General features: G+C 37.6%; 2 protein-coding genes across 2 annotated transcripts; both read right to left on the bottom strand.

The window, feature by feature from the left end:
- Nucleotides 1-533: 533 nt before the first annotated feature.
- On the bottom strand, nucleotides 534-3588 carry ccl44 (chemokine (C-C motif) ligand 44). The gene is made up of 4 exons (XM_083558823.1): nucleotides 3341-3588; nucleotides 2696-2825; nucleotides 2307-2436; nucleotides 534-940 (listed from the first exon to the last, which is right to left on the bottom strand). Exons 1-4 carry the CDS (start codon nucleotides 3396-3398, stop codon nucleotides 932-934), a joined length of 327 nt encoding a protein of 108 aa, XP_083414949.1. The 5' UTR covers nucleotides 3399-3588; the 3' UTR covers nucleotides 534-931.
- Nucleotides 3589-8367: 4779 nt separating this feature from the next.
- On the bottom strand, nucleotides 8368-11397 carry pole4 (polymerase (DNA-directed), epsilon 4, accessory subunit). Its single transcript, XM_083558818.1, has 4 exons — nucleotides 11074-11397; nucleotides 10039-10123; nucleotides 9898-9939; nucleotides 8368-8623 (listed from the first exon to the last, which is right to left on the bottom strand). Exons 1-4 carry the CDS (start codon nucleotides 11308-11310, stop codon nucleotides 8610-8612), a joined length of 378 nt encoding a protein of 125 aa, XP_083414944.1. The 5' UTR covers nucleotides 11311-11397; the 3' UTR covers nucleotides 8368-8609.
- Between the last annotated feature and the right edge of the window lie 381 nt (nucleotides 11398-11778).

Genomic DNA, 11778 nt, shown 5'->3' with positions numbered 1-11778 from the left:
TGACTTCTTTTTGTAGTCAGACTAATAGTTTATCAAGTATTTGACTCTTTTTTCTTTTTACTTTGATTCTTGGCATTTTACTGTATGGATTTAAGTCACTTTTGCATTTAATTTGTATCGTCCATTCAATGTTTCAAACACTTATAAATTACCCAAATGATTTGCTTTGGAAATACAATATAATATATTAATAAAAACAGGCTGGTTTGCTGAGTGTAAAAAGTCAAAAGTCAATATATTATTCTGCTAATAAATCTAAATTACAAACCTCATGATGTCTTTATGTAGCCTTGTACTAATACCTACAAATTGATACTAATTACACTTTTAACACATTTATTTATTTTTAAAGGTTGCAAAACTAATTTAATGAGCTGAATATTTAAATGTTGTATGTAGTGGCACAGCATCAGACATTTCCATGACCAATGTTTTAACAAAACCGAACTACTCTTGTTGCTCAGAGGTTTATCTTTCCAAAGTAAAACCACTTTAGTGCAAGGAACATTTTTTATTTGCTCAAAACATCTGTGTGAGCCTTCACCAAGAACTCTATCTTTCTTTATTTTGAATAAAAACAATGCACAACGCGTTTCTACAACATTTTGTATATATAAAAATTGATTGCATTACCATACATAATAGAATATGTTTGAGCCAGGAACAGTCATGTCACTTTAACTCTATATAACAGCTTGTATAACGTTTAAGATACACACAGAATATATAGAGAGAATGAACAAGCTTGAAGTACAGAGTTAAAAATAATGCTTTGGCATATATTGATTAACAGTCAGTTTAGAAAGAGATCTAAAATATTACTTTTGAGGGACAGAATAATGTTCTGTATTCAAAGCTGGTGATCTACAGACTTTCAAGAAGACAGTGACAGATGAAAAGGCTAAAGTGGTCATTAGATTCTCTCCATTCTTTACTGGATCTGTTGGGAAAAATAATAACGATCATCAATAAGTGGTCTGTTTTATGGAAATATTTACAGGCTGTGTATAATGATTTGTGTAAAGCAGCTCTTCAGGATCCATTTTTAAATCGGCAAGTTATTTAAAGCCCCATTTTCAGGTTTTCAGTAACTTTATCGTACTCAGGGCTGTGGTGAATCAGGAGCCAATCCTGGGAGTGTGCCCTGTATGGGGCACTATTTAGGGGCAAACTTAAATCTAATCGCGTCAGTTAACAACGGACACTTTTACATGTTTAAATTAAATAAAATAATAAAAAGACAAAAACAAAAATACAGTTAATTAGCAATTATTTCCTCATTCATGATAATATAAACAGACATCATTGTGAACAAACTGATGGATGATATTGATAATAAAAGTCATTATTTATTTTCCTGTCACGTTTGGTGAAACATGCAAAACTAATCTTTTATCATATTTAACAATTTAAATGCGAAGCATTTTCCACACAAACGTGTATATATACTTGCTAATGTTCATAAGAGTTTACAATCTCATGTTATTTTCTCATGTAATAAGACTCTCACATGGTTCTGTTCTCCACTTTCGTTGTAGGTCCAACTGACCTGCACTGCAGTCATGCGTTTCTATTTCATTATTAACCCTCTCATTAACTGTGTTAGATTCATTAACATGCAGTCCTAGCTTTTTTTTTTTTTTTTTTTAGAAACATTAATCTTCCTAAAGTATTCATTCACAACACTTCTTCTGAAGTTGCTGTTTTACTGATATAAGCCAATGTTCAATTTATGTTATTAGATCTCCTTTCTACATTACACAATAGACCATAGACTAATTCAGCTTTATAAATGTATTATTACACCTAGTGGTCAAAAACAGGAAGTGTATCTTCATTTAAAATGACCATTGAGACAGGAATGATGCTGCCCCCTTATCCATTCAACATCATATCCATTCTATATGCAGCATTCCTCCATAAAACCATATATAGAAACACTTGTAATAATCTCTTAATTATTTTTGTTTGATGTTGATTTATAATGTGATCCTGCCTCAACAAAATTCTGGTCAGTACGCTATGATTTTTCACATAATATGATTTATATCAATCCACAATATCAAGGGATCTTAGTCTTCAGTCTGGTGTTGCTGCAGTTGTATTACAGTTAAACTGGAGGCACATTCGATACTCTACTTAATTGGAGATTAAGATGAAATAAACAAACAAGTGAAATCAGGCTCCTGCATGGTAGGAATGAAAGCCTGCAGTGACACATCTTTATGGATAAGATTCAAGACCTCCTCAATATATAATCATAAATAAAAAATAAAGATAGACTTGTTACAATCCAGAAGACTTACATTTGACATGACAGGTAAGTTTCTTTGCATGGACTTGTGGACTTTGGCTCTCTGCCTAAGTTTCTTCAGTAACCTTTTCACTTTCCTGTCCCTGGGGTCTGCACACTTCACCACTTTCTTAGTGTACAATCTGTAGACAAAACCCAAACATTTCAGGAAAAGTGACCTCATTTTATGTATATCAGAGGTTTAAATCAGCACCAAAAATTGGTCCATTAAAAAAAAAACGCTTTTTGCTATTTCTTTTTTTTTTTTTACAGCCCCAGAGTGAATTCTTGACTGACAATACCACATCTGGATATAAAAATATGATGCATGCATTGCACAATATTAAAGAATAGCAAAGTTTTCAAGGTATTAGATTGTTTCAAGATGACTGAAATACTTGCATGATGGCTTTTATGCTGCAGTCTGGGCCCTCTGTCTGCACCTCAAACTTAAGAACGTCTTTGGTCCGGACAGTCTGCTGTGAGTACTGCATACAACACTGAACATCCCGCTGCATCTGAACACCCTTCCCTGCCCAAGAGATACCATTTCAAAATTTCCAAAAATGCAAAAAACTTTTAAACACAAATGTGTTACATATCTTGCAGATTTTGCCCTCCTGATCTGTATGTTCACCATTCGAGGTACTTCCTATATGTAAAAATGCACATTGAAAATTAACACATTTAATGTATATGTGCTGTTCGGCATCCACGTGTTTTGTTTACTGCTTAAGCATAATTCAACATGGTTGACACAAATGACCTTCACATATTCATTTTGTGCATTCTTTATTATTATGACACAGATTAGTGATCAGAAATGAAGAGAAAATAAAATGAGCTAATGTGCTACATTTTCCCTTCTGTCTGGAATCATAAAACAGAACAGACATGTTTTCAGGACACATGGCTGATTAGCATCAAAGCTTTTTACACCAAAGAAATAAGACTCTATTCCTTCCACCATGATCTTTTGCCAGTTTTCTCCATCAATGCAAAACTCCAAAGCATCTAGAAGCAGCAGTGCCATTTCTTTCCTCTTACCTTCCAGATATCCAAAGAAAACAGTTGCAGACAGCATGAAGATGGTCTGCAGCAACATGGTCAATCTTCTGTATCAAATAAACCACTGTGTTAACTGTGATCTTCTGGGGGGATTTTTTTTTATATCTCTCTCTACTCACTGACTGCCTTCCTTTCCCTGCTGTCGTTTTCTCACATGCTAACACACCCACCTCCTCCTCGCTGCTTTTGCTCGTGTGTGATCCTCGCTCAGTGTCTCCTCTCTATGCAGAAAAAGACTCACAAGTGCTCCACTTCAAGATGACGAGGATTTACAGCAGGAACGGAGATGAAAAAAATAACTCGCTTTTAAAAAATATATTCATAGTGATAAACAGATGTTAGGGTATAAATTGTATATAAAGTGCATATAATTTAATAGTTTGACATGAGATTTGACCATTTCTCCAGGTTGACAACTAATGAGTCCAGAACATGGTTTTTTCTTTTTCTATTTACAAGATTTACTCCTCAGATTTGCATGAAAGAGACTTAATGAGGGCAAATTAAGACCATGTGAGAGAGAAATATAAGATCTGTTCACACAAACTGCTCTCAATATATGTCAATTAATTAAAAGTTTTTTTCTGAATATCTGAGTTTTTCAGGAAATGTGTAGATATTCGACAGTTCACACTGTGTGTCAATTAATAAACAAGGAAGGTAAATGTGAACAAGGCAATTAATAATCGTGCAAGAATAAAGTAATGTAAAGTAAAATAACTGATTTAAAGCCCAGCATCTAAAAATGAATTAAATATGTGCACTTGAAGAACCAGAAATCAGTCTGGCCTTCTGAGGAAACTCTTACAGGATCTCAGCATAAAAGAAACTTCTGAAGATGCATTGAGGCACCTCAATGTACTGCTAATTATAAGTATACATTTATAAACACTAACTTGTGTGTGTTCACAGATGAAATATTTATCTGCTGTACAAATTAATTGTTTTGAGTTGAGATGATCTACTTGAGATGTTCTTTATGGATGATCATTAGATGTTCTGTAGAGGTGACCGGTCTAGATTATCTACATGATGAGGTGATAAGTCTACACATCCTTCACTCAGTAGAAGTGCAGAAACTGATGTTTTAACAGAATCGGACTGCACTTTTTCACTCAAGTTAAAGTAAAGAAGTTTGAGCTCTGAGATGTTCTTCAGTAAAAACAAGTGATTATTATTACCTGTTTTAGTGTCACGCTGTAACTGAACCTCATCATATTAATATATTAATATAAATGAATTTAAAATGTTGTTCTCTAATGAATGTGTCCAGGCTGAAGATCCACGATATAGAACACAAGCAGAGAAATGATGATGATGATGATGATGATCAGGTGATCAGGAATGTCTCTGTTCTCAGCACTGACTCCCTCTGTCTCATCCATGTTAACCCCAGACTTCTTACTGCCTTCTGCCTGCTCACTGTGAGCTTTAGAAACTAGTCTACATCTGTGGTGTGAGAGAGACAGGAGATGATCCACCAGTGGATTGAAAAAGCAGCACAATAACAGGAAACATGTTGATGTGCTGAAAACGGCACAATGAGAAGAAAAATATTAATGATGAAGGAGTGTCACTGAAAGAGCAGCACCGAAGGAACACCACTGAAAGAACACCACTGAAGGAACAGCACTGAAGGAACAGAACTGAAAGAACACCACTGAAGGAACAGCACTGAAGGAACAGCACTGAAAGAACAGCACTGAAGGAACAGCACTGAAAGAACACCACTGAAGGAACAGCACTGAAGGAACAGCACTGAAAGAACAGCACTGAAAGAACAGCACTGAAAGAACACCACTGAAGGAACAGCACTGAAGGAACAGCACTGAAAGAACAGCACTGAAGGAACAGCACTGAAAGAACACCACTGAAGGAACAGCACTGAAAGAACACCACTGAAGGAACAGCACTGAAGGAACAGCACTGAAAGAACAGCACTGAAGGAACAGCACTGAAAGAACACCACTGAAGGAACAGCACTGAAAGAACAGCACTGAAGGAACAGCACTGAAAGAACAGCACTGAAGGAACAGCACTGAAGGAACAGCACTGAAAGAACACCACTGAAAGAACAGCACTGAAGGAACAGCACTGAAGGAACAGAACTGAAAGAACACAACTGAAGGAACAGCACTGAAAGAACAGCACTGAAGGAACAGCACTAAAAGAACAGCACTGAAGGAACAGCACTGAAAGAACAGCACTGAAAGAACAGCACTGAAGGAACAGCACTGAAAGAACACCACTGAAGGAACAGCACTGAAAGAACACCACTGAAGGAACAGCACTGAAAGAACACCACTGAAGGAACAGCACTGAAGGAACAGCACTGAAAGAACAGCACTGAAAGAACAGCACTGAAAGAACACCACTGAAGGAACAGCACTGAAGGAACAGCACTGAAAGAACAGCACTGAAGGAACAGCACTGAAAGAACACCACTGAAGGAACAGCACTGAAAGAACACCACTGAAGGAACAGCACTGAAGGAACAGCACTGAAAGAACAGCACTGAAGGAACAGCACTGAAAGAACACCACTGAAGGAACAGCACTGAAAGAACAGCACTGAAGGAACAGCACTGAAAGAACAGCACTGAAGGAACAGCACTGAAGGAACAGCACTGAAAGAACACCACTGAAAGAACAGCACTGAAGGAACAGCACTGAAGGAACAGAACTGAAAGAACACCACTGAAGGAACAGCACTGAAAGAACAGCACTGAAGGAACAGCACTGAAAGAACAGCACTGAAGGAACAGCACTAAAGGAACAGCACTGAAAGAACAGCACTGAAAGAACAGCACTGAAGGAACAGCACTGAAAGAACACCACTGAAGGAACAGCACTGAAAGAACACCACTGAAGGAACAGCACTGAAAGAACACCACTGAAGGAACAGCACTGAAGTCTCCCTGTGTTTTTTCCCCCCGATAATTAATTGTGTTCATTAAAAGCAAATATGAAGTGATTTTTTTTCCTGTAAAACATTTTCCGTGTTTGGTATTGAATAATTTGTCCACAGTTTAGAAATATAAAGTGTGATACATGGAGATGCATGGAGAGATGTCAGTAAGGAGATGATCAGGTGCCATGCCTGAGGAAGCCAATGATGAGTTCTTTAGATTAATTCTCTCCGACAATTCAGACACTTCATCTGCCATCTGTGACCTGTGCCCACGAACCGGAGCTTTGCTCAAGGACCCAAAAGTGGCAGCCTGGAATGGTCAGGACTCTCAAACCACCACCCCCAGATCCAGAGTCCAATTCGCCTTTTAATAATAAAGGGATTTAAGGTGGTTATTTTAACACATGGCAGTAAAAATGGATGAAAACTCCAGAAAACACACGACAAAGGACATGGTGTGAGAATGAAATCAGAATTTAATATGAACATTTGAGCGAGTCATCCGAACTGTATGAGGAACCTGAAAAAAAAGTAGGTGTGGACAGAGGATGGATACCAAGAATTCAAGCTGGTATGCACATTTCCACATTTTATTTGATAACCTTGGGATCTTTGGACATTGTGCAAAGAAACATTGTAGAGACCAAACATGTAGAAAGAAAGCCTCTAAAAATCCAGCTGAAAGTGACACATTAGAAAGAAGGTAGAAAAACGGACTACAAAAACTATGACAACTGCAGTGAAGTCACAGTGTTTATTACATTAAAACCTGCTACATGTGTCCTGCTTACTTATTGTAGATGATGTTTAGATCATGGTCTAATGTTACCTGAACACACATTCATCAGATTAATGCACTCTAAACATTCCTTATTCACCCTGACCTCAGCACATCTGTGAGCTGGGAGGAAACAAGCTGCCATGTGAAATGGGACAGAGGCCACCTCAAAACAGGTGTGAACTTTTTGTTTTTGACCGTGTTTAGCACTCACTTCTTTCGTGATGTTCAGACTGCACAGTGGTGAGTGAAGGCTCATAGCAAAGTTAGAAGATATAAGCATTCCTTGTTTTATAGAGCGTGTTTTAGTTTTATACAGTTTAGTATTAAAATGTTAGTGATATTTTGATCTCTATCCGTGTTATTATAGAGAAGTACAAGTTTCTCCAACAGAGATCATCTACCAAGAGTCCTGATACTCTTTATACTAAAACTTTTTTATTATTTCTTTTTTTACTGATTGAATATTTCTGATAAGTTGATTCTCACTTCCCAGGTGAAACAAAACAAAACAGCTAGAAAGGGTTTTAATATCAATGTTCAGACCACCAGTCAGTCTCTCATGTCACATGTCTAGATATTTTACAATAAAAAAAAAACAAACACTTCTGCTCTTTTCAATTGATGAACTCTTAGAAAAATGCACTGAAGTGGTCTAAGCAGACGTTATTCCTCATGGAATGTTAATATCTTCTCCGATGCCATCCCACCAGGATTGGCCACATCTCACACACCACGTTTTGCAGTCATCGCCAAGTTGTCTAGTTTGGGTACTAAAAATCCAGCTGTTCTGCAGAACAACCCACACATAGTGACACGATTCAAGCATTTCAATAAATAACCTTTGTTTGTTTTGCCTATAAAAATACCAATATTCCAAGGTTTTGTTTTTGCATAAAGGAGATGCGGCTGACAGATTGATGAGTCTCATTTAGAGGAGCAGACTTAGGAACTAGAATAGGATCCGACTGATCACTGCAGGAATTACGGGTGGATGAATGAAGCATTTGCATATTGGATGCTGGGTGTGGAGGTTTCACACACTATTGTGTAGAAATAAATACAAAAACTAATACAAAACTCTGAATTCTGTTACAACACTGAGCAATAAAAAAAATAACATGAAACACAAACATTAACAGAATAGTACATTTTATACATTCGCTTCTAGTTTTATGGCACCTTTTAAAATACACTACAATCAAGTCAAGTTTATTTTTAAAGCATTTTTTTTTACAATGGACACTGTCTCAAAGCAGCTTTACAGAATTTAGGAATGAAGGTGAATGATGTGTATTTATCACAACAAGAAGAGCAATAATAATAAGAGGATTTTATTTCAACATTAAAATACTTTGCAAAAGCACAGTAATATTCACAAATAAAACTGACACTTCACAGATGAAACCTCAGAGTTATCAATATATTCTAGACTGTACATGTTCATACAAAAGAAAAAAAAGACAAACAACCCTGTTGGTCCTGAAAAGAGTGTTTCCCAGTCCAAACTGTACAAAAATAAACAAAATATCAGTCTTATTACAGGAAGGCAGGTGACGGTTAGTCCAAGGTACCTGAAAAAACAACAACAACAACAACTTATATTACAAACTTACCAATTTGTCATCTCTACCCCAGATTTATATGTAGAATATTCCATTTGGAACATGGAAAATAGTCTAATAGGTGATTGGCCTTCAGGGCCTTGGATTTTAATACACTTGGTATACATTCAGAAATGTTCTCCTGTCACTAGTCATCAGGAGTAAAGTGCACAGGTGAAATTTGTTTCTCAATTAAGCAGGCTTGTTATGATCAGACATCTGCTATCAGACATCTTTGTACCTTAAATGAAGGTCAACCCCTGAGTGCTAATGAGTATTACTTTGGTGTGTTTTGATGGTACACTGGGATACGTGTGATTTCTTAGGATTATACTGTGTTAGTTGCTACTAAACTGAGGTCAATCTCTTCCCTCTTCCATGACAGTCGGTCAGAAACATCTGAGGAGGAGGACTGAAATGGCGATGGAAAGAAACAGGTTTCGAGATGCTACAATGTAATTGTACTATAGGTTCAACTAAAGCATCCAATATATGCTTTCCAAACACTATTAGTTACCTGTATTACCTACACGTCATTATTCAGTTAGCCAATAATAAAGCAGCTGTACACTGCATAAAACCATAAAACAGTTGACAAGGGCGTCTGCTAAATGCCACAAATGTTCATGTAACTGCATGATGTGTGTAATAACTGAATCATTCTGCAGTTAGAAACCAACAGCTTTCTTTACACATTTGTTGGGAGTGTTTGAGTTCACTGCATGATATTAAACATTTGTTGAGGTCATATTTGTTTCTACTCATTAGAAGCGTGCATTCGGGTCATTTTAAATTCTCGCGTGTAATGTTTCCCCAATGTTTTGTGTAACAAAAATTTTTTATACTGTTTTAGTAATTCCAAATAATTTTGCTCGTGATTATTTATACTGTAATAAATGATAATTTTTATGAAAAGTGCCAATAATTATTAGGGACACTAATAATGCTGTTTCTGTATTGTATCAAAAATCCTATTAAAGAAAGCAGTTTATTTCAGCATATTTTTGTATACATTTATTAACATGCTTTTCTGAGAGTGTGTGTAATACTTAATGGCATGAATACAAGGAACACCAGCTACCCACAATCATCATAATCTTCAGTGCAGAGTTTTAATATTTAGCTGTAGCACAATTTTTTAAATATAGTTGTAGTTTCCTTCACCAGAATTGATGTTCAGTTAAAATACCCAAGAACTGAATTCAGAGTCGTTAAAGGCACTGGGGTAGATTTGGTTCACTTACCCTCGAGAAATGCAAACTCATCTGCTGCTTCAATGGCATTGTCTGTATTTAAAAAATAAATAAGAAATAAGGCACAGATGACTAATACAGTGGCACAGATCACAATTAAACTGTCAATAATCATTTAATTCTGTACCATACCCAGATCTTTCCTCTGCAGGGTTTTCCTTTTTCCTTGCTGTGCATAAACAAGTGCATCCTTGGCAATCATTTCCACAAACAGCTCCTTTAAGATTAACACAGAACTGAATATAGTTCATTCTTAACATTAAATACCCGTGTCACCTCACCTGGCGAACGCCACCACACTTCCTCCATTTCTGTAGAGAGGCGAACACAGGACACAAAGCAACACAGAACCGCATCACACCAGCCCACTGGAACCCGAACCCTAGTTCACATAGCAGATCCAAGTAACATCTCTCCAACAACCCCTCAGTGACGCTCACCATCACACATGTTCTGGAATTCACCTCCTGGATTTCCTTACAACTAATATTTACTGTTACTGCACCTGTAATTCTTTATTCAGTCACGATCACTGCATGAGTCAGAAATGTTGGTATCAGATTTGAGCTGAATTCGTAAATATGCAGTTATCACAAGTCATCAGTCTGAGATCCTACTCGAACAGCTAACCGCATGGCACAGCTACTATTCAACTTTAGACAACAAATCAGTAGACAGATCACGTGGCTTGTGTTTGAACTCAAATTGGTAGATGCTACAAGTTCATTAAAGTTTCCCTTTTCTCATTTAGCGCTCACTGAACATGGACATTATATTATATTCTAAATATCTTCACAAAATCTTCCTTAAGTTTTAATAACCATCAGCCCTATAAACTATCTAGTTCGTGATGTCACCTGGAGACCCTCTAAATACTTTACCCTTAAGAATTGTCAGCATCGGCCGCAATTATTATCTAAATAATAATAACAACCCTAAAATAGTCTTAATCGCGTAGCTATGTAATATTATTACAGTCTAAATTCTAACCCGTGATAAACTTCACTAAGCTAGCGTGCTAGCAACAGACTGTGATGCTAAAGGCTAAAGTTAGCGGGAGACTTCTGACATCATCTTTTATTTAAATCATCCCAACTAAAGTAACTGTACCGAGTGTTTCTGCTCCTCAGTCCCCGGTGAAGGAGAGACACGCGCTCCGGGACTCACCGTGGCTTTAGCTATGATAAACACAGATTCCTGACTGGCCAGGCTCAGGTCCGGGTCCGCCTTCATGAGGGCTTTAATGCGGGACAGGGGTAATTTAGCGAGGCGGTGTTGAGGGCCGGGGACAGGGCCGGTGTGTGCGCTGTTCTCCTCCTCGGGATCAGTCCCCCGCATTTCCCCTTCAGTCCGTTCAAACTCCGGCTCTGAGGAGGAAACAATCGCCCCTACTCCTGTAGCCATTTCCACCGAGAGCTGAACACGAACACACACACCGGAAACACGCGGTTTGAAAGCGCGCTACTTCTCTTCCATCAAATCACGCTACAGAGGGGGGCGGGGCGGTGTAGTGACGTCACAATCACGCAAATTTGTCCCCTATCAGAAGAGTATTTTATTGTACAGTATTTTATTTTATATGCTTATTTCCAGTGTTGGGCAGTAACGTGTTACCGGTAACGCGTTACTTTTGACAGTAACTAATACTGAACGCGTTACTTTTCAAAATAAAGTAACTCCGTTAGCGTGTGGTTTGTTACCCGTTACTTTATTAAATGAATGAATTTGGGCTGAAGTGTAGACTACAGTCTAACAGTCTGACCTGTTTACAGCAGAGACACATTGTAGGATTGGTGGATGAACCACTGTAAACAGGAAGAAGACGCACTGTGGACGTGTCTCTGTTTATTCAGGTCTGTGCGGCAGTAATGG

This window comes from Silurus aristotelis, assembly GCF_946808225.1.
Source record: "Silurus aristotelis genome assembly, chromosome: 13".
NCBI lineage: Eukaryota > Metazoa > Chordata > Actinopteri > Siluriformes > Siluridae > Silurus > Silurus aristotelis.
The sequence above is the reverse complement of the archived record's forward strand: the minus strand, read 5'-3'. Positions and strand labels throughout refer to the sequence as shown.